This window comes from Balearica regulorum, chromosome 1 (assembly GCF_011004875.1).
Source record: "Balearica regulorum gibbericeps isolate bBalReg1 chromosome 1, bBalReg1.pri, whole genome shotgun sequence".
NCBI classification, from domain to species: Eukaryota; Metazoa; Chordata; class Aves; order Gruiformes; family Gruidae; genus Balearica; species Balearica regulorum.
The window spans coordinates 51,179,491-51,204,539 of NC_046184.1; the positions used below are offsets into that span (position 1 = coordinate 51,179,491).

At 39.4% G+C, this 25,049-nt stretch overlaps 2 protein-coding genes across 4 annotated transcripts in view; both read right to left on the reverse strand.

Annotated features, from left to right (window-relative positions):
- The window catches only part of LOC142601066 (uncharacterized protein C3orf20-like), a 47,724-nt gene extending 31,267 nt beyond the window's left edge, over nt 1-16,457 (reverse strand). For all 3 annotated transcript variants that reach the window (XM_075748951.1, XM_075748958.1, XM_075748967.1), the window contains exons 1-7: nt 15,357-16,457; nt 12,399-12,519; nt 10,494-10,625; nt 7,189-7,342; nt 5,026-5,257; nt 2,352-2,631; nt 333-449 (exon numbers count right to left, since the gene is read on the reverse strand). In XM_075748951.1, coding sequence (XP_075605066.1) covers nt 333-449; nt 2,352-2,631; nt 5,026-5,257; nt 7,189-7,342; nt 10,494-10,625; nt 12,399-12,503 — 1,020 coding nt within the window. In that variant the 5' untranslated portion in view covers nt 12,504-12,519; nt 15,357-16,457. The remainder of the gene's footprint in view (nt 1-332; nt 450-2,351; nt 2,632-5,025; nt 5,258-7,188; nt 7,343-10,493; nt 10,626-12,398; nt 12,520-15,356) is intronic.
- Nucleotides 16,236-24,002, reverse strand: LOC142600060 (uncharacterized). Its single transcript, XM_075742872.1, has 6 exons — nt 23,876-24,002; nt 23,694-23,785; nt 21,769-22,349; nt 21,168-21,248; nt 19,355-19,454; nt 16,236-16,461 (listed from the first exon to the last, which is right to left on the reverse strand). The coding sequence occupies exons 1-6, from the start codon at nt 23,927-23,929 to the stop codon at nt 16,236-16,238; spliced, it is 1,134 nt and encodes a 377-aa protein (XP_075598987.1). The 5' UTR covers nt 23,930-24,002.
- Between the last annotated feature and the right edge of the window lie 1,047 nt (nt 24,003-25,049).

The window sequence follows — 25,049 nt, forward strand, 5'->3', positions numbered from 1 at the left end:
ATGGGGTTAAGTGCATAGATGGCTCGATCTAACCAAGTCCAAAGGAAGAAATCATGTTCCCTTTCTGATGCTGTAGCAACTAGCATGTGCTTCTTGCCCTTTGCAGGTGCAATGAGAATAACCTGACGCATTGTAAATCCTGAACTGCTAACAGATAAAGGTGGGGCTGCTGGGACAACAGTTGGTACTCCTGAAGAGGGAAGGCTAGCATTCCGCTCTCCTGATAGCCCAAATACTCATGACAGGTGGCAATCCCAAAGTCACTCATTTGTAACCAGATCACAGTAATAGCATTAGAAGTTCAATAATTGACTGTAATAGTTTTAACATACCAAAACCATGCCAGGAGCTACATTATGTCTCTTTTCCAGTAAGGAACCCTTATGATCTGTAAATGCATCTGCAGAAGTGATGTCATATTTGAGGAGACGAAAGGAATCCAGACAACCCTGAAGCAACAAGGGAAGTAAAATTATATAATTAAGTAGGTAGTAAATTTTGCCTGACCAATTAAGCTGGTAACATTCCTTCTAAACAAGTCCTTACAAACTCAACTGTATTATCTCAGACCAGGTAGCAATGGTTCTTTACACTGTAAGTTTCATGACAGAGGCTTCTAAATTTCTCAATTTCTCTTTGTGGGTGTATTTCTCTCTTCTTAAAAGAAACAGCTCCTCTGATTTATAAAACTACACCTCATAGCTGTGAGAACACCAGTGGTAGCTGTGCAACCTCCTTATGGATTTGTCATAATCCTCTGCAATCCTGGCTTCCAAAAGTCTTGTGCTCCTGCCATTAACAGACAGGGACCAACTACAGGACCACACCGTGAGAGAAGGAGGCAATACACAAGCCTTTTTCCTACTGATTTCCCAAACAGGTTTTTGGGTCAGGCTTCCAGGAGGAAAGAACAATATGAAAATGTAGGTCTGAAAACATCCTTACTTTCTTCCTCTTTATATAAACTGTAGATATTTCATTCAGATTTAGCCTCTGCTTCTTGGACCAAAAATCCTGCTGGTGCTGAAATGCATGGGAGTTTTTCCAAAGACTTCATGAAGGCCAGAATTTGACCCTTTCTATGCTAACTTTTTCAAATGCAAATCAGAAATGATAGTTGCTGTGTGACCAGTTTCTCAAGGAATGGATAAATAAGACATAGTGAAAGAAGTCATTTTAATGCCTTAGTTGGTACTAAAGCTGCATCTACGCAGATTCAAATCCTCTTAACATTTTCATCTCAGGGCAGCTCCACTAATGTCTAGTGACAAGCGGAAGATTTTGAATACAGCAGTCACTGATGTTTACTGTCGTGCCCGCTATGCCAAGATGAGAAAAACGCCTGTTGAGTCTCTAGTACCACTTCCACTGTTAGCTTGATTGAGAAATTTTCGGTAATTATAATAGACAATGTCTGGAGACATTGAAACAAAAACCATTCCTTGTTTTAAAGTGTTTATCATATTACCTATGTTTTGCTTTTTTGCCCTTCTAAGCTTTTACTTACTCGTATTTCCAGTCCTTCTGAATACGGACTTACTTACACAAAGATACTTTGTGCTGTGTATTTCCTTACTACTTGGCTATGTGAATGTGAGGACAGAGTCTTGTGTTAAATCACTACTCAGTAAGTTTATACTGTAAGGAAAATGAGCTGGTTTGAAATTTTCTAGCAGCATACTTCTGTGTGGAATATTTTTCATTCACTTTTATTAGAAAGTTCTGATTCCTGGAAGCCAAAATGTTTCAACAAAAAAAGATATTTTTGTCACACTGCTACCAAATCACAGATTTCTGCTTAACTGATGCAATAGACTGTTGCGGTTACTAATCCTTGGGGCCTACAATGCCACAGTAGTCACACATGCACCCTGCAGGGTTTCCTGGTACTCTGCCACAGAGCTAGAAAGCCCCCCAAGACTCAGTTCTAGGGATTTTTAATCAAGGTTTGAGGTCCCTGCTCTACATCAAGGGATTATTCACGCTTACTCCCTCAGTTGTTCCAGAACAAAGAATGATGTGAGGAATTCCTCTAAGTTGGGAATTGCAATTTACTCCATCTGCAAAGATATAGATTCAAATAATATTTAGTTTTCAGAAACAATTTGTTTTGAAATGCGCTTTTTTGTAGGAAACTCTGGCATTTATAGATTTTTTTCCCTACTTTGGAAGTATTTTTTTAATATTAAATTTTCTATAGAACACATATTTGGAGTTGGTGTCAGTTAGACATTTCTGGTGAGAAAACTTTTCAGATATTTTAGCAACCAGGTAAACAGAAAATGATTCCCAAATGACTCTCTAAAGTTTTCAACAATGTGCTGAAAAAACCACTGTCTGCTAAAACTCACCTGAACACAGGGCATACTTCTATTCTTGTTCTTTCTTTCATACAGCTGCTCTATCTTGTCTTCACTAGGATCCTTGTTTGTTTGTGAAGAAGATGAGACACAGACCACTATTATCTGCTCATTAAAGGACATCTGATTGCTAATGAGGTGATCATACTCCAGGTCTGACACACAGGGAATTCGATAGCTACTACACCTGCAGGTCTTCCCTTCCTCCCCCATCATAATTCTTCGAAGCACAGCAGGACAAGCCACCTGGGATGTGACCCACAGCTTGCCCCTGTCACAAGGAAGAGAAAATATAGGGGAAAGAGTTAGCAAGTTAGATTGTCAAATAAATCAAGTACAGATTGAAGAATCATTTAAAATCATCTCTACAAATGACAGGCCTAGGCCCAGTCATCCCCTGTTATCTGAGGCGTGCAGTCATCTAAATGTTTCAGGTATTTCTTAAGGTCTGATGCAACCCTAAGTGCTGTGGAGCTCCTGGCTTCTGCCAAAACACAGCCTCTGAAACCAAGCCGACAGGAGAACGAGGGATGTGTTTTAACCAGATGAGGTAGCCAGGCAGGCTTTGGTAGCAGCCAAGATCAGACTTCAAAGGCTACCTCCTAATTATTTGAAGGTCTTACAGGCACCTCTTATCTCTGACAGCTGATTGTAGAATACTCATTTTATATTCATGTGTATGTGCTATGTGTGTTGGTATTATTTGTCTTTCATGAGTGTGGTGAAGACTAATTTGTTTGAGAAGTCCTTTGACATTTGGGGGGGGGGGGGGATTCTGTAGGTTGTTTGGTCCTGTAAAGCAGGCAGTAGGAGTGCCAAGTTCCAGAGCCTTATCTTCATACCTCTAGTGAAGACATCATGCCGTCAATAAGAACCTGCCACACCACTCTAGGTGATGATATCTTTTGAACACAACTTCCTTATAGTGAGAGCAAATCCTATGAAAGGTTTGGACTAGAAGAAGGGGGGAAAAAAAAAAAGAAAAAAAAAGAGACTAAAGCTCACAGGCATCCTTTGTGGCCTTCAGCAGCTAATGGAAAGCTTGTTGCTGTATTTGGGGATGTTGGATCAATCGCTAAATGGCTGTGCCCAGAGAAAAGCACTAAAACAGAGACGGCTATGAGGACCACTGGCCTGAATCAGATGTTTGCTGGGGGTACATTGTGCTGGAGAGAGCAGAAGGAAAAAGGAAATAAGTATACAATATATGGATCAGGGAAAAGAGACCATAGGTGATCTCACAGACAGCAGGAGAATGCACAAAACTTTGGTTTTCAGCTTCGCATGTATGTAAAACAAGATTACAATTTCAGCATACTAGGAGCAATAATAAAATACTTGAGATTTATGATATTTTTACTTTATTAGTTGAGTTACAAACCAGTCATATGAAACTAAAAGTACTTTGTTCCATTAGTTTTGCTTATTTTTAGACATCGTTGAGTTTGTAAAAAAGCACTGTTGCTATTCACTCATAGAAAAGTTATCAATTAAAGCAAATTTGCCTCAAAGACACAAGGGAACCTTAAGCCACCAAAAATACAGCCAGAAATGTGTCATCTTGTTTTTTTACTTAGGCTTAAAAAGTTAATACTGCTTTTGATCCACATGCAATGCATCCTATGCAATAGTGTAATGGCTTGGAGGCATAGATGAACTACTTTACCATAGCCAGAAACGAACTGCTAGTAAACTGCTACCATCAATGTTTACACTGGAGCCATCATTGTCCAATCTTAGCTTAGATTTCCTTACCATGAATTAATGACATTCGGTACATTCCTTCTTTTATTTAAATTGAACCGAGTTGTATGCAGCTTCTGTGATTTAGTATTGCTATTTAGTAAGACAGAAGTCCTGTATGAGAAAATAACAGCAAGGGAAAGTTTAATGGCAAAACAAAGCAGACAAGCATCTTGCATTAGCAAGATGTGCCACAGATAGGCGAAGTCAGATTTCAGACAATTGCTAAGGATATTGCAAACTTCTTTGCTTTAATGGACTGAATAAAAAGACATTTGTCTGAGACTAGCAGATAATTTGAAATCAAATACAAACTGCCTTGTAGCTGAAAAGGCAAGGATTTGAGAAAGATGCTGAAAACAATATTCCCTCCATTTCTTGGACTTCCCTTACATATTTTTAAGAAGTGAAACAAAGTAGCATGACTACAACTCCTAACAAACTCTTAGAAAGCAACTCTGAAGCTCAGATTTTCTATACGTTATAATGGGCAGACGGTGGCATTCCGAAGAGCAGAACATCAGTCAAGTGATGTAACCCCACTGACACATGGGGTTTGCATCTTCATAAATGCTGGTGTAGGGAGACATTGGTCCCAGAGTTTTTTGGATGCTACTATCACAAATGTTGACCGATAATAATAATAAAAAAAAAAATCTTATTTGCTGAAATAGTATTTAAAGATCTAATATGGGCATTTTTCCAAACCTTCTCAACTGCTGCTTCATTGTTGTTGCTGCTTTTACAGTATCATACAGGGATATATGAAGGCTCTGAGGTACTGATAACAACATCTCATGGAAAAGGGAGGTAAATTCTTACTGTGTGGTGTAAGTAAGTGATCATAAAAGAACCATTTAGTGACTTGTGACTTGGGAGAAAAGTAGTTCTTTCATCTCCTCCCCTTATCCCCCTCATTTACCTGAGAGGGTAAGAGTATGGTTCCTGCTGCATGCTGTAAGGAGGAGCCGACTGCACTTGATATAGAAGGAGAGGAGTTTCTGACTTGGGAGCTTGGCTGTTCTCTTTCCTCTTCCCTTGTGATCTCTGCAAACCTGAAGTAACTGGGAGAGCATCTGCAGACTGAATTGTGCCCTTCCTTAAGGGTCGCAGAGGAAGGTCAGACATTTTCTGAAGGCATATGCGGTCAATTCCTGAAATACATCACCACTGCTGAAATCAGTGACAAAGTAGGCCCTGATTTGATTACTGATGGCGTTTTTGCACTTATAAATGTAACTCATCTGCTGCGTGATCCAAACTGGAAAAGTAATAGTCAAAGTTAATCATAGATTTACAGAATCACAGAATGGTTGAGGCTGGAAGGGACCTCTGGAGATTACCTGGTGCAACCCCCCTGCTCTAGCAGGGCCATCTAGAGCCAATTGCCCAGGACAATCACTGGATGGCTTCTGAGTATCTCCAAGGTGGGAGACTCTACAACCTCTCTGGGCAATCTGTGCTAGTGCTCAGTAAAAAAAGTGTTTCCTGATGTTCAGAAGGAAACTCTTGTGTTTCAGTTTGAGCCCATGGCCTGTGGTCACTGGGCACGACTGAAAAAAGCCTGGCTCTGTCCTCTTTGCACTCTCCCTTGAGGTATTTACATCTATTGAGGAGATCCCCCCAAGCCTTCTCTTCTCCATGCTGAACAGTCCCAGCTCTCTCAGCCTTTCCTCACAGGAGAGATGCTCCAGTCCCTTAACCATCTTCACAGCCCTTCACTGGACTCTCTCCAATATATCTTTGCCTCTCTTGTATTGGGGAGCGCAAAACTGGACTCCAGGTGTGGCCTCACTAGTGCTAAGTAGGGGAAAAGAATCACCTTCCTTGGCCTGCTAAGGCCAAAGGCTTAACTCGGGTGGTAGATCTTAAATCTGATTCTCACCCTTTCATACCTCCCTCTTCCTGCCCAGAACCAGTTATCTACTGTTGGATTAGGTATAACTAATTGGTAGGTTGGCAGGTTTTTCTGGTGGCTAGATTACAATCCAGACGAAAAAAATTATCAGTGTTGACAATAATGTTGACAAGGTAGAAGAGGGAAAATGAATCCTGCCAAAAGAACAAGACCCCATAAGAGGTCGCCAATATATGGAATGAATAGTTTACTAATTTAATCAGCAAAGATACAGAATTCAGGCAGTGCCAATTTTACTGAACCACGTTCAGTAAACTGGAGCATGTTCTTATAGCTTTTGTTTGTATTATTAAGGAGGCTTTTATGTATCAAGCACTCACAGAATAATTCCCATGTAATGCACCAGCGTGAGCTCTCTAAATTAATTTCATTCCATTCAAGGCTGAAATCAAGTTTATATTAGCCTTCTGCCCAGGCTGGCTTTCATACTGTCAGGAGTTATATGAACTCACAGTGGATTACAGTATCAGATAGTTCATTTAAATGTTATAGCTAATGCATATAGAGCAACAGTCTTCAAAAAAGGTTAGTAGTTACTATACACCTTTTTTTTCCTCCTCTTTTCCAAACCCTTCTTCATCCATCTCCACAGTCTCATTCTAACAAAAGCTGCACTACCAGGGAAGTAGGAAATCACAGAGGTCATTACCTGTCCCATTGTCCCCAGCAGTTTCCTCAGTACAGGACTGAAATTCACTGTCTGTTCAGCCCAAATGTATCTCAAGGATCTACACAGGGCATGGTCCTGGGAACAGTACAGTGTGTTAACAGGCTGCTGTGTCTGTGCTAAATGGCCCAGCCCCTGTAGGACTGATGAGCTCGAATCTGGTGGCACTCTGACCCAGCTCCACTGCTGTCGGTTGTGGGGTGGGCTTCTTCAGCACTTGCCTGGCAATTTCAATGCCATGCTGTATGCAAACACTCAGCATAGAAACACCTGCTGACCTCAGCAGAACTATGTATCTCAAATACCTGCTCGCCAATTTGAGTAACAGGTCGCCCATTTGCCTCCTTTCTAGTTCAGTGTTCAAACCAGCAGTGTCTGCATTCTCTAGTGGTCAGTCTGGGGCTGATTTTCAGAGGACTATTTAGTCTGCTCTGGTACCTGCTGATAGAGAAACAAGCTCCTAAAACCACTTCCCCAGCTGGTTTCTGACCGTGCCTGACCTAGGGCTGTGCGATAATACCGCAGCCAGTCATCCACAGTGCTCCGGATCTTCTTCTGCAAATTCCTCAGTTCTCTGGCTGCACTGATGTCATTTATGTGGCTTAAAGTTGCCTCTGGAACTTCATTTTTCACCAACAGCTCTGTCAACTTTGGCTTTAAAAAAATAACAATGGAAAAAACAAATTAAAGAACTTAATGATTCCATCTGGTGTTTAATGGTGTTGACACTGGCATAACACTATTAAATGCCTCTGAGATACAAACACCTTCTGAGTACAAGTTATTGCTAGAACGAGGTGTAATTTTAAAAGAAACTTTTTTAGCCAACTCAACCATCACTGGAGAATGGTTGCAATAGTAAGTCCTGCCCTCTTCTAGCATGGACAAAACGAAGTATAAATACTGAAAAGCAGAGCAGACAGAGTTAGTATTTGTCTGCTTGGCTGAGCTCATGAAAACTCCAGTGGCCAAAGAAGATAGTGCTTTGTGCTATGCAAAAAAAAAAAAAAAAAAAAAAGCATGAAGCAGATATAACTGCTAGATTTTTCACTGCATCTAGAATGTTTGCATTCCAAACAAATGGTCTACCCTTTAATTTGTTCTGAACATACGTAGTAACGGCATGATACATGCAATAACATTTTACAAACAATAAGTCATATATCAGCGTATGTTTGAAAAAGCCCTTGATAACTACGGAAAATGAAAATTAACAACTAAGATGGCTAGGCCCCTCTGAAAAATATACATAATGTAACCTCAAATTAATATGAAATTAATTCCACACAGAATCTCTACTTCATACCTTAAATAAAATACTCTTAAATTAAAAAGAAACATTTTTAATATTGTGCCCCTTGAGGTTCTTTTTTTTTTTTCAGCCAGAAGGTAGCTATGGCAGGACTACTGTGGTTTTATTTTTGTTCCCCCAATTTTTTGAATTGGAGTAGATACCAGATAACCCACTCTTCTCCAGAGCTGTAGGATTCTCTCCAGTTAACACTGAAGTGTATTTTTCATTCTGTGCAGATTTTGGTCTTGTTAATTTCAAATAAAAAATCAGCCTAATATCTGCTTCTTTACATGCAATTTGTCAGTTTACTCGCTGAAGGTTAATGTAACTAGCTTTATTTCTTTTTAACAAAATCTTAGTTTGCATGCGAACATTCTGTATTCTCTAAAAACGTTACAGATTCTACCATGCCGCAGTGAGACTATTAATTTAAATTATATATACATGTATATAATTTGAAAATATTCCTCTTTCTCTTTCAGATTTGCCCTGCAAACCTAGCCCTTTCAGGAGAAATGAACACAAAGTCTCTGTGGCTTAACATATTGGAGGGCTAGAGAGACAAGGATTTCCTCAGAATGAATTCTAATCTCCTCTAAATTTCCCGTAGTTTGTCCAAATTATCTCAGCGTTGAAGAAAATAATTTTCTGCTGGTGGAAAATATAGATGCAAGGGAACTACTAGGTGACAGGTAGTGGCAATAGATCTGGTTTTAATGATCTCTGATTATGCTTACTTAGGGCAGAAAGAGTTGAAAGGATTAACTGGTTTCTAAAGGTGTAGCCAGCAGCAGAATATGGATTATGTTGTCTACTGTCTAACTCCTTGTAACAATCAATCACCATGCCTAGTGCAGGAGAGTTCTTGGGGTGAAGAACTCTCTTCATAGAGAGCACAGACTGACACGAAAGACTCCAAAAAGAATGATACTACTCTTAGAATCTATCACTTGAATAAAGACAAGTGAATAAAGAATCTACCCAGTGAATAAATACCCAGTATGCTTAACTGGCTTTAAAGAAAATATTCATCACTTCTGCTATGATGATTCAGTTTTCATTGTGTGGCATTTAAATATTTGTTGTTTTATGAGGTTTTACTGTGCAGTGTCTTTAATTATTTGGATTGCTGACAACTGAACAAAAATCAGAGCTATTTTAATTGCTGTAAGTGGAGATTATTTTTGGAAGACAAGAAGATTAATTGTGTGAGAGAGAGATTCTTGCTGACTATAAGTAAGAAGCACTGTTTAAAATTCAGAGGAAAGATAATTTTCATTAATAAGAAACAAAGGGCAAAGTACAAATACAAATGCTGATTTACCTCAAATTTAGACCACTTTTGATGTTGTCAGATAATCTATAATGAAATAACAGGTACAAGTATTAAAAATGCCACTAACTACAGCTGATATTCTGATGTGAGCAAATGCCACCTTCTGATATCCATTTTCAAAAAAGCCTGACCTTTCAAAATATTTGGTTCTTTTGGACCAGTAGTGTTTAAAATGACATAGATCTGCTTGGAGGAAGGAGGACAGTAAGATTACAGAGTACTATATACATCAGGTGTGTGTTGCTGGGGTATCTCTTAATGAGTCAGTCTGGAGTCTTAAAGAGTAGAGACCCATAATCAAACTAAAATTACTCAATAAAAGCTTCTGGTCATACCTTCTTCATAAGTTTTTACTGACACACCCCCATGCCAGTAGGGTAACTAAAGACACAGGTTCTCTGTGACTCATACCTTAGCTGTCTGCCATAGATTTTCTGTACTTTTTTCCAGGTGGAATTTGCTATGTCAGCTATTTAAAGTCAAATCCTCTTACAGTCAAATTCTCCACCTTAGTGCTGTGTCAAGGAAGGCTATGTATGTAAAGAAGTAGGTCTGAACTGAGAATTGCATACATTCTAAACACCTACTCAAGGGTGGGAATGAGCTAAAAGACTTATTCCTGCTACACCAATTTTCCCTAGTTCCTTGTAGTCCCTCAGAGCAGTGACCCTTCCAATTCCACCAGGGAAAGGTATTCAGTGAATTCCTCATGGTGTTTCATCTTCCCTAGTTTTACTTTGAGAGAGGCTCAAATTCTCCATTCTTCTGTATAGGAAAGCTTGTTCTGCTGGCATTTAATCTGTGTTCTAGCTGCACCTATAAACACTGGATGTAGGGTGGTAAGGACTCAACCACCAAAAGCTGTGAGCAGGGAATGCATTAAATAATTAAGGAAATCAGTCAGAAAAAAAAAGGCAGAAATAGGAACCTAAGTACATAGAAGTAACTGTCAGACCTATAGTAGGTAGACATTGGCATAAATCCACTGGAGTTTATATTTAATCGCTAGAAGCTCTTACTCGATCACTCTGTGGCATTGCACTTAGCACACTTAAAAGGAAATAAACTTGGGAAGTGTATTTTATGGGAAAGCTCATCAGTTCCAGAGTTTGCAGAGCAAATAATATTTTTAAAGGGCCTTCATAAAATGCAATACTGTAGCAGTTATGACATACCAATTCTTCTAACTGTGGAAGAGCCGCACCCTGCAGCGGTGACAAAGACAAGCACACACTTTCATGTTGCCACTTGTAGACCAAGCTAATTGCAAAGCGCCCTGCAATCCTCACTGTGATGTATTCATTAACCTGAAAGAGCAAAAAAAGGAGATGTATTAACTCAAAGAAGTTTTCGTATTTATGTTTGGATGGAAGAGACAGACTGAAGTCTCAAAGGGTTATCCAAGACAGTTGGTCATAGGTGAGGGAATGATCAATTTCTCCAGGCGTAAATCTACAAACAAGTTTTAATGCTGTCACTCTCATTTGATCCTACAAAGCTGTAGCATAAGAACTGTGGGCAGAGACAGGTCCCAGCCGTTTGTCTGGGTAACTCCTGCCCAAAGCAACTGCACCACCACTGTGCATGTTTTGGAAGGTGATGCTGTACAGCCGGAAGACCTGAGAAACTCTCCTACCTCTCAAACCGCTCAGGAAAGCATGTACACTTCTGAGGCAGAGGCTGTGGAGTCAGACATGGACAGACTCGGGAAGCTCGAGTCCTTGCTTGCCCTTTACATACTGTTGTTGGTGCCAGTAGGCGGGATTTGGACAATGTTTAGTCCCCAGTAAAGAATTAGCATTTTGACACATACAAAGTACTTTCTTAAAATTATGGTCACTAAAGCCACTAGCATTGTCTGTGCACATAGACCATGAAGAAAGCCCTGGTGAGAGCAAGCAGAGGACTTGGAATGACTTCCATCTAATCCAAAACCACTTTGCACCAGCCTTTTCCAGCCTCTGACACTCCTACCCATTCAAAATGTTGCAAAACCTAACAGCTTTACTAAACTAATTTCCATTCTCAGATGGCTCTTCAAGAATGTCCAGTTAATCTGATATAGCACATAAGTCACATTCTATAATCTGTAACATTCCATAATCTGTATTTGATAACCAAAACTGTTTCAATAATTATCTGCTTTAATTTTGCAGTCTTTGTAAAAACCAAAACTGCAGATATGGCATGGTATTTTTGAAGTCTCAAACTCTTCCAGATTTTATAGAATAAACAAAAGTAAGTTTACAGAAAAAACTCCAGATCCAAATGAGAATATCTGCCTATATGAAACAGTCACGACACCTGTAAAAATTTTATTGCTATTTGTTTGAAGTTACTGCTTCATGTCAGCTGCCAACCTGGTAGTAGGAGCCAAGTAAAGAAAACCTGGCACAGATTTGGCTACCTGTCATTCCGTCAGGGCCTTATGTATGCCTTGTATAAAATACTAAGCATGATGCCAGTAGCTCTATATTAGGTAGCAAAGAATAGAAAAATCACCTGATCCAACTCCTGTAAATAATGGGTGTGTTTACAAACTCTGCGCCTGAAGGCACGCTTACTGACTTGGTCACAAATGTTTTACCTTTGTTTTTGGTATTTTTGCAACATGCTAGGCCCCGCTCTGGTAACTACAAAGCAGTGGGAAACTTTTCATGGACTTCAGCTGAAATTGGATCAGAGCTGAAATAAGGCAAACAACTGCCTGCTACTGAACATGAGGAATGGCTCATTCATATTCCCAAGCTCAGAAAAGACACTTCCAAGATGCTTCCAGCAGGGAGGATGTGCCTCTGTTCTATTGAAATCCTGAATTACCACAGTTCCAATCAATTTGCTTTTCCTTCTTCTCACTAAGATGCCACTTGAGTAAAACAGAGGCTAAGATACCCACTCACGTAGAGGCTGTTGGGACAGCCATTTTCTGTAAACAATGTGTAAAAGAAGAAAGAAGAAAAGCATCATGTTCCTTGCAATTAAGACACCTCAGAGAGACCAGAAGATGTGAAATTAAAAAAAAAAAAAAAAAAAAAAAAAGCTAAGAACAACACTAAGAAAAGTAAAGCAATAAATATCACCTGTGCTATAACTGGCTGGGCAAGCTTGCCATCCCCAGGCCATTTCCATTCTCTGACCATTTCTTCATCTTTATTAGTCACCAGACCTCCGTCTTGATTAAACATCACTGTTACGGTGTTGCTGTAAACAAGCAGAAATATGAAACCTGTTTTTCCTGGTGTATCTCAGTAAAGCCTAAGCAATCCAAGAAGCTCTCTTTGATCTATGAGTCTTTAATTAAAAAGTCACTTTGCATATCCGCTCCTTCATCAAGCTTTTCTCATGCTACAGGCCTGTGAGGCAGGTATAAATTACTGTCCCTGTGATACAGACAAAAGAGTTGGGTTCGGTTCTTGTTTTAATAATTCAAATTAAAAAGAAACTGGTGTCAAATGGTGTGATTTTAATGCTATTTCCACTTACTAGTACATTCCTAGGAGTTCTAAAACACTTCAAATTCTATTGTAAATTTAAAGGATGAAACAAATAAGGTAAAATGGCATGTAGATGGGACTTCATTTGACAGTTTCAGGAACATTTTTCTGTCTCTATCTTTAATATTTATTAAGAATAATATGTATTCTGATGCTTCTTTTATCTACCTGTAAGCAAGTAACACTTGGTGACCTGCAGAAAGACATAAATTTTGAAACACACAGAAAAGGTCCTCAGATCACCAAAGTTTTTTTAAATGGATTCTGTGTGTTGATCATCTTCCCTGGACACAGGGGATTGGAGAATTTGGGGTTTATTGTTTAAAGCACCAGGCATAGTTGTGGATTTCCTGTTTTTTCTCACAACCTAAATGAATACAGCAGCCAAATCTTTAATAAAAAATATGTTTTTCTTGAGTTTCCACTGGGTTTTGAAAAATAAATACATACATATTAACAAGGACAAAGCAAGAAGCACCAGGAATCCTGATATTTAATGCTTTATATTTTCTATGTACTTTTGCTTGCTTTTCCATAATGTAAGGTTGGCCAGTGTAGGTAAATTTGCTCGATTTGATTTCATATCCTAATTGAGAATTGTTTAAAAAGGGTTTTTTTTAATATTTTGGACTCCAAGACTTTTTTTTTTTTTTTTTTAAATAAAGGAGGGCCAGCTCCTCCCACTAGCTATGAGGGCATTTAACTCCTTTTAAAGTCCTTTTATACAAGAGCAGAACAATCCTTCTCTGCACAGCTCAAATAAAACATATTCCTCCAATCCCAAGAGCTCATTCAGGATGGTAAGCCAATGAACTTGACTTCTTTAAAAATGAAAGCAGCTGCAAGTTAATGCATCCCTCATTTTTAGCTACTGTTCCTCTATGCAGAGTATGAAATTCTGATGCCAGATGTCTTGAGTACTAGTCACTAGTACTTGAGTACAACGTCACTAAAGGGGCATAAAAGAGGAAAACCAAGGAAAAGACTGTGCTGTAAGTAGGAATCAATGATAATCTTTGTTCATATCATGTAGAGGTGCAGAGAACTACACAGAGAGATATCAACAGATAGTAACATTATCCAAAAGAGAACTATTGATGTTTATTTTACACGCTCTGGTGGGCCTGAAACTTCAGAGGAAATCACCTGTGTGTATGCTTTCCACAAGTGGGGATCTGCTCTTTACAGCTGCATTTGAAATTGACACAGATGATATTGAGAATATCAGTGTTTATCCTGCAGCTTTCGTTAGAAAGGTTTTTAACAACAGACCGATCTATGCCCCTTTAGATAGGGGACCCTCCCACAAAAGGAAGAAAACTGTATAGGATAAGTATCCAAACAAATCCTTGCAACTGTTTTAACAAGATGGTGTAACACAAACCTGGGAGAATAAATGAAACCTAGCAAAAGAAATAGAATCAAGACGAAAATTTAAAACCATGAGTAAAACCTACTTTTTAAAGGACTTTTCTTAAAACATGCATCTAACTAAGATCTAGTGAAGACAATTATAGTCTTAATTTCCATCCTTATTAAAAACAGAGCATAGAAAAAGGAGCTGGAAGAGACTTAGAGAAGTTGCTCAGATACTTATAAACAGAGGCAGGGACCAAACAACTCTGCAAATATTTGGTGGTGGCCAGGCACAAAGGTTCTTTAAGAACCAAGTTCTTTGTTGTGTGTAAATTATTCCAGATTAGGTCAGTAGCTCTAATTTCTCCATAAAGTTATGCCAATTATTTTTAATACAGAAAATAATAATGATAATTGAACAACACATAGAGTAAGTAGCATTTGATCAGCTCTTTTTACGACCTGTAAAATGAACTACATTGTGAGGCACTAAGAAGCAGCAGGGGTGGAGGGGACAAGAGGGTGTCTGTGTGGAACATCCATCTGCAGCTGACATCATGCATTCAAGGCAGCCAGAAGGTTGGTTCCCAATTGCCTGCTGTCTCCTTTGTATGCGTAAATTTTCTAGTAAGCCAAAGTGCATCCTGTCCTCATAGTATTGGTTTCACAAATGGGAAATTCAATCTTCAAAGTGATTTCTGTCTAGCTTAGCAATTTAGATAACATAGTGCTTTTGGGCTGCTTGAAAAAACGGTGGCGTTTGACTCCTAGAGGGGACTCGTAGAGAGGACAGGTTCCTGCACCTCCAGGTTCCTTCACCTCCAGGTGACCTGCAAGCAAGATGGAAGTGTTGCTTTTCATCTTCCCACACATGTAGATGTCAATCTCCTCCAATGCCAAACTCTCCATGGACAAGCAGTCTGTCTGAACAAAAGTTTGGTCACCAAATACTGTGCCTGGCTTTACTTTTTTGAGTGAAAAGGGCAGATGAAAAACAGTGAACCTAAATAAACCCAACCTATAGACACCCAACTAAGATACGACTCTAAGCTGCAGAAAAAAAATTGTGTCACACAACATATCACTTTTCTCATGTCCATGATGGTTTTGAATATTGTTCACATCCTTTTATAGCTTCTCTGCTCTGATTTGCAGCATCAAGCAAGTGCTCATAGTGCATCTACTCACCTGCCAGGAAGGCAGATGCTGCCATGTCCAAACGGGGTGAAAGTTCCAACTATAGAGTGATCCGGAGAAGGGCTAAATATGTTGGTATAGAAACCCCCACATGGGAGATTGCAGCAGCTTTGGCAAACAGCAAGGTACTCAGAAGGATAGCTAAAATGAGAGTCAAGGGGTTAACTTGTTATCATTCTCCAGTGTTATGGCTTCTGTTACATGCCCTTGCAGAGAACATGGGGAGTAACCCTATCAGCTCTATATCCTAGGTCCAGATCCATACGGGTAAGTGAAGCTACTAACCTAGTCATGTACTTCCTTGAACAAGTGGGTTGGGAGAGATGGAGGATGGGCAGAGGTCTCAGTACAAAATCCACCCAGCTGACTAAGCTAACATGGCTGGTACAGGCCAAAAGTTACCTTTGCAGGAGCAACATATGAATCAGAAATATATTTATGAAGCACAGTATCTTTGGTGGTTTTCCCTGTGACAGAGCAGACTGTTCCTAATCCAGTTTGATGACCACAACTGATACAGTGATCTTTGTTCAAGACAAGGTAATACTCTAATTGTATTGCAGTTTGATGCCATTAATTCGTAACTGCATTTTTCATTCTGGAATATTTCTTTCTGAGGCATGTCCACTCACCTGACACATACTAGGCTTTGTTGTTATAATCTGACTACCTGGCTATAGCTCTGGCATGATATAAATACAGTCTGATAAGAAACAAACAAAAGAATGATGTCTTGTTCTTTTTCATGTAGCTGAGTCTTAGAAGCTGTTCAGCCACACATTAATTCTGAGTCTTCCCCCTGCAGAAGTTCTCCCTCTACCTCTCACACTCTTGCTAGAATTCACATGTGCTGTGTAAAGGGAAAGGATATTAAATGAAAGATGAGCCATCATTCAGCCCGTAGTGCAGTTTTCTCTGTGCTGCTTTCTCAGCCCCTGGGATCTCAGGTTTGCCGTATGTCAGCTCTGGTGTGACAGTCATGCCAGTCTGAACCTTCCATGTCTTGGAGAAAGTTTCTTCTCTGTGATCACCGTAATGCCGGAGAATAATTGGTTTGTCAAATCCCACTTCCCTCAGCTTGGATGTTTGCTCTTCTCTGAGGGAGGAAAAAAATTATACCTCTGATTAGCTCTTGCTAAGCAGAATCCTCAGGCAAGACTTCCATTAATTTAGAATGACGTTTGACCTAAGCAGAAAACATACTTTGACTTGTGAGCTTCTCAGCTAAGATAGAAATGATCAAGGTTACTAATTTAGCTAGGAATTCAGACAGCCTCACAAATGTCAGTGAACAGCCCCATTGCCTGTTGATTTTGTTACAGACATTTCAGTGCTTTGTCAATGGACTCAGCCCATGAGTTGCAATAGAGTATGGAGGTTCAGACTTCTTACTGATCAGCATGGCCAGTGTGAGTGACAGTGAAAATTTCTGGTTTAAAGTCTCAGCTATTCTGCACTTACAATTACCTTAGCAAGTCACTAGGTTTGTATCTTCAGCTACAGTATGAGTAAAATGTGCCCAAATGATTGTTCTTCTCCTCCTTCCTACTTCATGCAGAACCTGCTGATTGCCCAATTCCCTCCCCAAGCAGTATCAGCCTGACGTGGCAGATATCTGTTTTATCAATAACCTCTCATTAGGACCTCTCTATAGCTAACAATATGATTTTGCATTCTTCTAAACTGTTTTTCACATGAGAATCCTGATGAACTTTGTAAATATTGGTGATAAATATTATTTAACACATTACTTTCAGATAGAAAGGGGTCAAGTAAGTTGCCCAAGATCACGTAAGTCAGCTGTGGTTAAGCTGGCGCTAGAACTGACTGCACCAACCCTCTACACATACATAGCAGAGACCCTTTGATTGTGAGGAGCAGCCAACTTTATCCCTGTTGAAAGTCTGTACGCTTGATTTTTTTTTTCTTCACCTTCACTATCCTGTACTTCATACATCTATTGTGCTACTCTTCATTACTATTGCTTACTTCAACCTTCTGAGAAAGAACAATACTTAAATATTTAAAAATTTCATTATCAAACAGCCAAATTTATATCTACTTCAGTCCCATGACTGATCATAAGAAAGAAGCACAGAGAGTTTGAGGCTGGCTAAATTAACTCAAACCTAGGAGACAGTTATTTGGTCCTGCTGGCCTTTGGCTGACCTCCTTTTCAATTAGACGTTCTGTTCTACATGTGTATACATGAGCACATGCATCCATATGTTTATCTGTTAAGTAAGTCTTCAAACAGTTATAAAAATATGCAGGTCATCACAATAGCATTAAAGAAAAAAATGAGCACAAACGCTGATCAATTTTGAGGAAAGCTAATTATATAAAACATTAGCTGTTAGAAATCAAAGGAATATTTTTGTCTTTAAGCCAATATTTCTTGCTGTTTCAATTTTGCCTAAAATATTGCTCTGTATAAACTTCTTGCTGACCAGGCTAAGCATAAATATTCAAGAACACTAAGCCAACTCTCATAGCATTGACACAGGAATCTGGTGACAGCATCAGGGTACTGCAATATGAGGAACAGCATTTTACTTCCCACTTGAAGGGCCAACAGGGTTTGCAAATCCTGCAAACACGCTCAGGTCCTGTGAAAGGAACATCTTGCCTGTAGGGAGACACGATATGTCTCATGGGTGGGAAGACAACAGTATCCATTGAAATAATCAGAAAATATGATGTTTCCAGTATAATCCTCAAATATTAAGCTTTTCTGTTGCTTTTCTTTCTCTTGGCTTTGTGAACACATTATATAGCTATTGGAAGCAGACATACAATAGCTATATAATGTGTTTGCAAACAATAAACAACAAAAACAGATGAGTTTTTTGCTGCAGATCAATTCCTTTGGACTTCGGGCTACTCATTTCCCCAAGGAATAAAGCTGTGGTAATAACCCATTCCACAATGAATAATATGCTAGTGTACTATATTGTACAGTGTACAACGCATGGTAGCATATACACTCTTAAACACCACAAACTGCTTGATTTTATACAGCCACTAGTTGCTAAATCTATTATTAGGAATGATGATTTTTCACCTAAGATACAATGCTGATTTTATTAAATCTGAATATGTTTATATATTTGGCAGTGTACAGGAACTGTCAGTTAAATATGTACAGCTGAAATTCAGCAACTGTGCTGTAGATACAAAATTATACAGGTTAACTTTAATAACTGTCCTTGTAAGTAATTAATGCTTATAATTAGTTATCAGCAAAGATTTTTTTCATTTAAACCTAGCCTGCTTTATAAGTTCCAGCACTTCCTCCTCAGAGAATTGATCAGGCAGGGTAAATCTTAACTATTTCTGACACCTCCTCCATCCCTTAATACTATTTTAGCACTATAGTTGGTACTCAGAGAATGGCTGATGTATTTGAAAGCTACCATATATTTTAAACACACGGCCAGTTCTCTATAGGGAGTGTCCAGGGGTTAAGACTATCTCATGCTATATAAAAATAGAAGGCTTAAGTATAAGCAGCATGAAGAAGTCTAAAGGCCTGATTCTGGCCATGATATGCTATGGCAATCTTCTTTTCAGGCCTTGCCCTGGCAAGGCAAAAGGCTACAGATCACAGCACATTATCAATACGCAAAATAGTTTTCATGGAGCACGGTTTCTTTTGCAAAAGATATTCAAACAGTTTTTCACAACTATTGGAAAGTTTATCTGCAGATTAATCATAATCAGAAAAGATTGTCTCACCACTAATCCCTGAAAATGTCTCTGTTGAGATAATTCTTACTCTCCATTACCAGTAGCTAAAATAAAAGTATATGTTTCTCTTTCATGAATAGTGAAATGTTAAGCAGAACTCTAGTTTTCAAAGTAATAATGCTTTCCCAACTAGAGTGTTGGTTTGGTTAAGTGGTCTCCCATAATCTGTATTCTACATCATGAAAACATTGCCATTCATTCTAACTTTGCTTATGGAAGTAAAAACTTCAGTTTATTACATTTGTTTTTTAATTTGTTCTAGCCTCTTGGATGTCCATACATAAGGCAGCTTCTGGTGAATATCATCAGAATTTGAGTCAGCAAGTTGGAAAATCCAACCTAGAGAAACAGAATGAGAGATCAGAATTAGCTGCATAAGTAAAGACTGATGTTAATGCCAGTCCTGTTCTATGGCATCTGTCAATAGAAAGTAAGGTTCATTCATATGAATACAAAGTGCTGAAGCTTTGGGAATTTCTTCTTAAACAGATTAAACAGATTCTTTGCCTTGAGAATACAATGGAAGAAAGAGGGAATGTGCATTGTATGTGCCTGGAATTGAAAACCAGAAAATTATGTCTATGAAGAAGATAGTCATCCAGAAAAAATGGATTATTCAGATAAATTCCAGGCTAGACCTTCATACGAACAACCTTAACTTCACACCTCAGTCACAGTCACAATTTGATTGGTTTACAGCCCAGGATCACTGCTGAAAAAGAATGCAGGTAATGTAGACCCTTAAATTATTCTCAGCAGCACTCTGGAGAAGTAGTTTGAAAATTAAACCATGCATCACTTTGAGCAGCAGGGGCAGAGAGTTCTTTTACTATGCATTTCTGTAAGACATCTGTGGTTGCAGCTGCACTACGGCAGGTGTATTTTACTTAGTTCACATTTGCAGCATTTGTGGATGATTTCAGAAGGCCTGTGGATGTGTGGAGCAAGAAGTTCCTTAACTTATGGAGATTCTCAACCATTCTCACTGTGATGACAGACCAAGCAAACGGGAGCTCCCATGAGATAGGAAAGGGTAAGGATGGTTTAGGGAAAGCTGGTTGTCTTGACCCTTTTGGTGTTCATCTGTGATGAAAAAAACTCCAACAGCTGCCTGACTGTATGGTGCACTGGCAGATCCACTGGTGGAGTGCTGAAGGGAAGTGTGCATGATCTTGAAATCACTGAGATAGAAGAATAAAGAGGCTGCCTGTGAGCACAAGAGCTAAAGGTGGAATCAATACTCTTGCAAACATAATAGCTCAGAGACACCAAGAGCATGAGAGTCTACAGCAAAGCATTTCAGAAGTGCTGTTGCTTTGTTACAACCAGAAGAAACTGGATGCCACATTTTCAGAAAACAACAGAAGAGGGTATAATTCCCTTCACTGCACATATATATGTTTATAGAGCTAATCCTCCATGCTAGAATGCTGGGTGTCTCTGCAGCACTTTTAACCTTCATCAGCCAAGGAATTTCAGTTCTGCAGTCCTGGTGGCACATGACCAACTTCATGGCCAGGATTAGGAAGAAAATGCACAAATGCTTTTTTTCTTTTTTTTTTCACATGGCAATGTTCTTAAAGAAGTCCAACAAGAGGTGCAGAGTAAGCAGTCTTTCCCTTCAGATCATCAAATTTGTCCACGTCTTAGACAGAACTGGTATAATGCCTTATGAAAAACTTTTCAGTTAGTCCATTAGTACTCCCATTCAAAGCAAAAGTTATTAAGTCAAATATATGTGGTCAGATGGTTTCCAGTAGGGACAGGCTTAAAATAATATCCCAAAGCATATTCTGCTAGCAAAGACTAGTGGACCTGCAGTTGCTATGTAGAAAACCTTGTTGGCAGATGATCAATCAGAGAAGGACTGGGTATTTAAAAACAGATTGTATGCGAAAAGCAGGGAGGGTTATTGCTTAACAATTACTCCCTTCTCATGCTAATCCATACTTTAGTTAATTCAGGCATTCAGAACAGCTGCCCAGGTAGTGCATAATTCTAACCACCTCTGCTAAGCACCAGCCGTTCAGCCGAGCTGCCTGCTACTCTTACCTCTTTCCTCACAAATGTTGGATGAGAGCGAGAAGCTGATTGTGACAAGTGACTGGCCAGCATCATTTTGCAGAACAGGAGCTAGACAAGAAAGCAGAGTGCAATGCTTATGATCATACATGCAAGGTTGAGTCAGCTTTCAAAAACATAAAGATGATTATTTTTTTTTAAAGAGGAAGACTGCAGAGGCACCTGGAGAGCTGGAACAGGCTTGACCCCAATCTATGGTTCTACACTGGAGATTACTGACACTTGCTGAATGAAATGCTCTGGATGCAAATGATTTTTACTGGCGCAATATGTTATGACTCTATCACTCACCTTGAAAGAGGAGACTAAAAATGCTTTGATAAATGGTTTGAAACAGTGCCCAGTTTCACCGGCTTTGTTCTTCTAAGTGTTTGTAGCTCTTGCTTCAGCTGCAAAGCTATTTCATCATGTCCTAAAACAATGCTTTGCAGAGAACTGCAGTATAACCAGCAATAAAGTGGAGCACATTGGCCTACCCAGCCAACAGAGAGTGTAGTCTTAACACAAAGTGCTTTTTTCCCTTTTCCAGCCAAATGTTACAACACAGCACATTTACACAGAACAACCTTACCTTCACCTCCTGCAGGCATGTTTGATGCTGTTTCAGGTTTTCTTTTTGCCTTTGTAGTGCAGGCTGGTAGAGCAAAGCTGTCCTTGTTTTGTTCTTTTCTGATGGCAGTGATTTCATGCTCTGTACATTTGGACCCTGGAGAACCACTCTTAACCTCCTCTGAGGCTTGGCTTCTCCTGGATCTCACACTTTTGTATGCTAGTGACTTCTGGTGCCATTTACGGTAATCAACCCTCTCAGTGAGTTCTCTCCAGCTACAGGTTAGCACATTCACAAGTCCCTGAGGGAAGCCAGTCTTATAGCTAGCAAGGAACTGCAACTTCTCTCCAAGTTCCTGTAACATGATGGCAGCCACAGACTTATTCAACATGTTCAGTGGTGAGGCCTCATCTGCCTGTGGGATCAAAGATGTTTGGGAGATCTCTGGGTTTGTGTCCTCTGTAGTAGTTTTACACAGGGAATGACAAGACACTTGTTGCAAAACTGGATATTTTTCTTTTCTTGTATCATTGTTTAAGAAAACATCTTCATGCCTTTCTGTATGCTCACCTGTACAGATGGGATTCATGCCTTCATCTGGGCTGAGGAGGAAAAAAAAGCTGTATCATTAAGTGAGAGCAGTAAAGTTAAAGAACACAGGAAAGAGACCTGTTAGCTTTGCTGCCTGAAACACATGTGGACAGGCTGGCAGTGCTCCCTTTCACAGTTGAGACTGAGCCACATTTCCTCCCAAGGAAGACACTCCTAGATCAGGCTCAGAAATACCCCAGAGGAGATTTAGCACAGCCAATGCCAAACCAGGGAGTCTCTGCACGAACAGTGTATGCTTTGGACTATGTCCACTGAAGTGCAATGTAAGGTAATGTAACATGCTCATTGATTTCTTCTATCCTATGTAAAATTATTTTCTCTTGCCTCAGTAAAATAGTAATCACATAAATCCAAAACTTTGCTTTCTTAGATGTGACATGCAAAGGACTTTTAGATGTAATGAAACTTCGAGTGTCTAATGAAGTCTTCTCCAGTAGCTGCTGATTCTATATACACTATTTTGTGTTGGGCTTTTTTTTGCTTTGTTTTTCAGTTTGGGAACTCTAACCTTCCATGGTTATCAGAGGACCATCTTTATTTTAAAATATAACAGTTTAATTAGAGGACTCCCAATGTGGAAAATTTGTGAACACGTTTTAGGAGTTTTAAAATCTAAAATACAAAGAAAGTTTGCTGAAAACATCTTGGTCCTCAAGCCTCTATACCCACACAAGCTTAGCTGTAACCACATGGTTACCCCCTCCAGTTTCAATGGTAGCTTCTTACATTCTTTGAGTGCACACAAATGTGTTCATAGACTGAAACAACCTGGAGTAAATTTCTGAAATTCAAAGGCAAGTTAGGCAAAACAAGGTTTGTCCTTGGAACGAAAACATCAGTTTAAAGCAAGTGTGATGAAACCTGAATTTAATACCCAGTTATCCGGAGGAGTCACACTTCAGAGGAATACTATGAACACTGGCTCCCAGCACATTAGTCAGCAGACATGAACTTCATGAAAGCCACAGAACTCTGCACCTGGCAACGTGCTGTTGTTCAGTCCATGCCAAAACAGTAGGATAAGGCCATTCCTTAACTAACTGCTCAAGGTTTGTATGTCAAATACATTAAACTCATGAAATGTTGACAGCAGAAATGAACATTAGGTACCACACCTGAAGGAGTTAGAGTTAGGCATAGGACACTGTCACCTTCCCACTTGTCTCCCGCTGCTCACACTGCATGGCAGGGTGCCAGTTCTGGTCATGTGCCTCCCCCATCTCTCCCCTTCTGCCTTGGCCACATCTACCTTGGGACTCCTTTTTGTGGTTTCCTTGAGAAACTACTTGAAAGAAACTTCCTTGTTCCCACCACTACCAGCGTCACACTATTACCTGGGAGTAAAGCCAGTGGGTAGATCCATAGTGAAATATGAGGACAGTTCTTCTGGTATCTTCTTGCCCCTCTCTTTCATTCTAGTTTTCATCTACAAAATGAATGTTTCCAATGTAAGATTGGAGGAAGTGTGAAGGGGAAGAGGGAGGTAAAAAAATATCCTGGGTATAAAAGAAAGTACCTGGTCAAAGAAATATACAGGTCCTGCCTCCAGTGCTGCAGCTGTAAACTCCATTACTCCCTAGAATGAAGAAGGGGTGGAGTACCCCAGAGGAAAATACTTATGTTAGCACGCTCTGAGAAAGAAACTGTTTATGTTTTTTTACACGAACAGCGAAGCTGAGGAATTAATTTCTGTGTGAGGTCTTGAAAATCTGCTGCAAATAATATAGGAACCACCACTGTGTGAATGGGAATACATTAATGCATCAGTGGATTAAATTATATGAAACTGATTGCAAAACTGAAGATCAAAATATCAGGTTTTTTTATAATTTAGGTTCATACTACTCTAAAATAGTGTTTTCATGAGATATGACCCAAAATTATTTCTGAGGATAGGCAATGTCTTAGTTTGTTATCTGAAAAAGACCACTGCTTGCACCTGCAGTTATCTCTCAGTGAGCACATCTATAAATATGCTTTTATTAAAAAAAGTTTTTATGACTCTATCATAAATATAAAAAATTTATTTGAAAGATACCAGTGTGGGGACCCTTGATGTTGTGCAGCCTTCCATCCCCTACCAAGTCTGCACACAGGCACAGAGATCTGCTGTCAGGGAGACACTCACTGTAGCACATCCTAACGCACATATCTGCATACATGCCTAATGCGATAGCTGCTTATCAGAGAAATATCAGGAGTCTTTTTGAAGCACTGGTCCAGAGAATGACTTGTTTTGTTCATGTGAATCTTGTGGCTTAAAAGCAATTTTAAAAATGAGCTCCAGAGGAGGCAATAAACTGCCTTATTTTTGTATTTCACAGGATGCATCATTTATGCAAAGTGAAAAGCATTTGCTTTGTGCCAATCTGAGTGCACAAACAGCAGTCTGTGCTTCTCAAGGTGACTGTCAGCAATAAGACAGATTAAATTTGTTTCTTTTTAGAAGCACTCCTTGCATCCTTTGAAAATCTGTCCTCCAAAGGATGTTGCAGTTGTGACATTAGCTGATGCAAGCCAGGATGTTTGGATTATGGCTGACAGGCTGTACGAAGTCTGGTAAAAAGAAAAAGAAATCACCAAGGAATGTGGAAAGAAGTCCACAGTGAACAGTGTTAAACATGAATTCTTTGGCTGCTTTTGTCACTATTCACTTTGATTTAGCTAATTCATCTAGGTTATAGGTACCA

Coding starts and splice junctions, on each gene's coding strand:
- LOC142600060 (XM_075742872.1), bottom strand. CDS start 23,929: ATGGAGTTTACAGCTGCAGCACTGGAGGCAGGACCTGTATATTTCTTT. Junction 23,786..23,875: donor CTGTATATTTCTTTGACCAG/GTACTTTCTTTT, acceptor TTCATTTTGTAG/ATGAAAACTAGAATGAAAGA. Junction 19,455..21,167: donor CAACATTTGTGAGGAAAGAG/GTAAGAGTAGCA, acceptor CTGTTTCTCTAG/GTTGGATTTTCCAACTTGCT.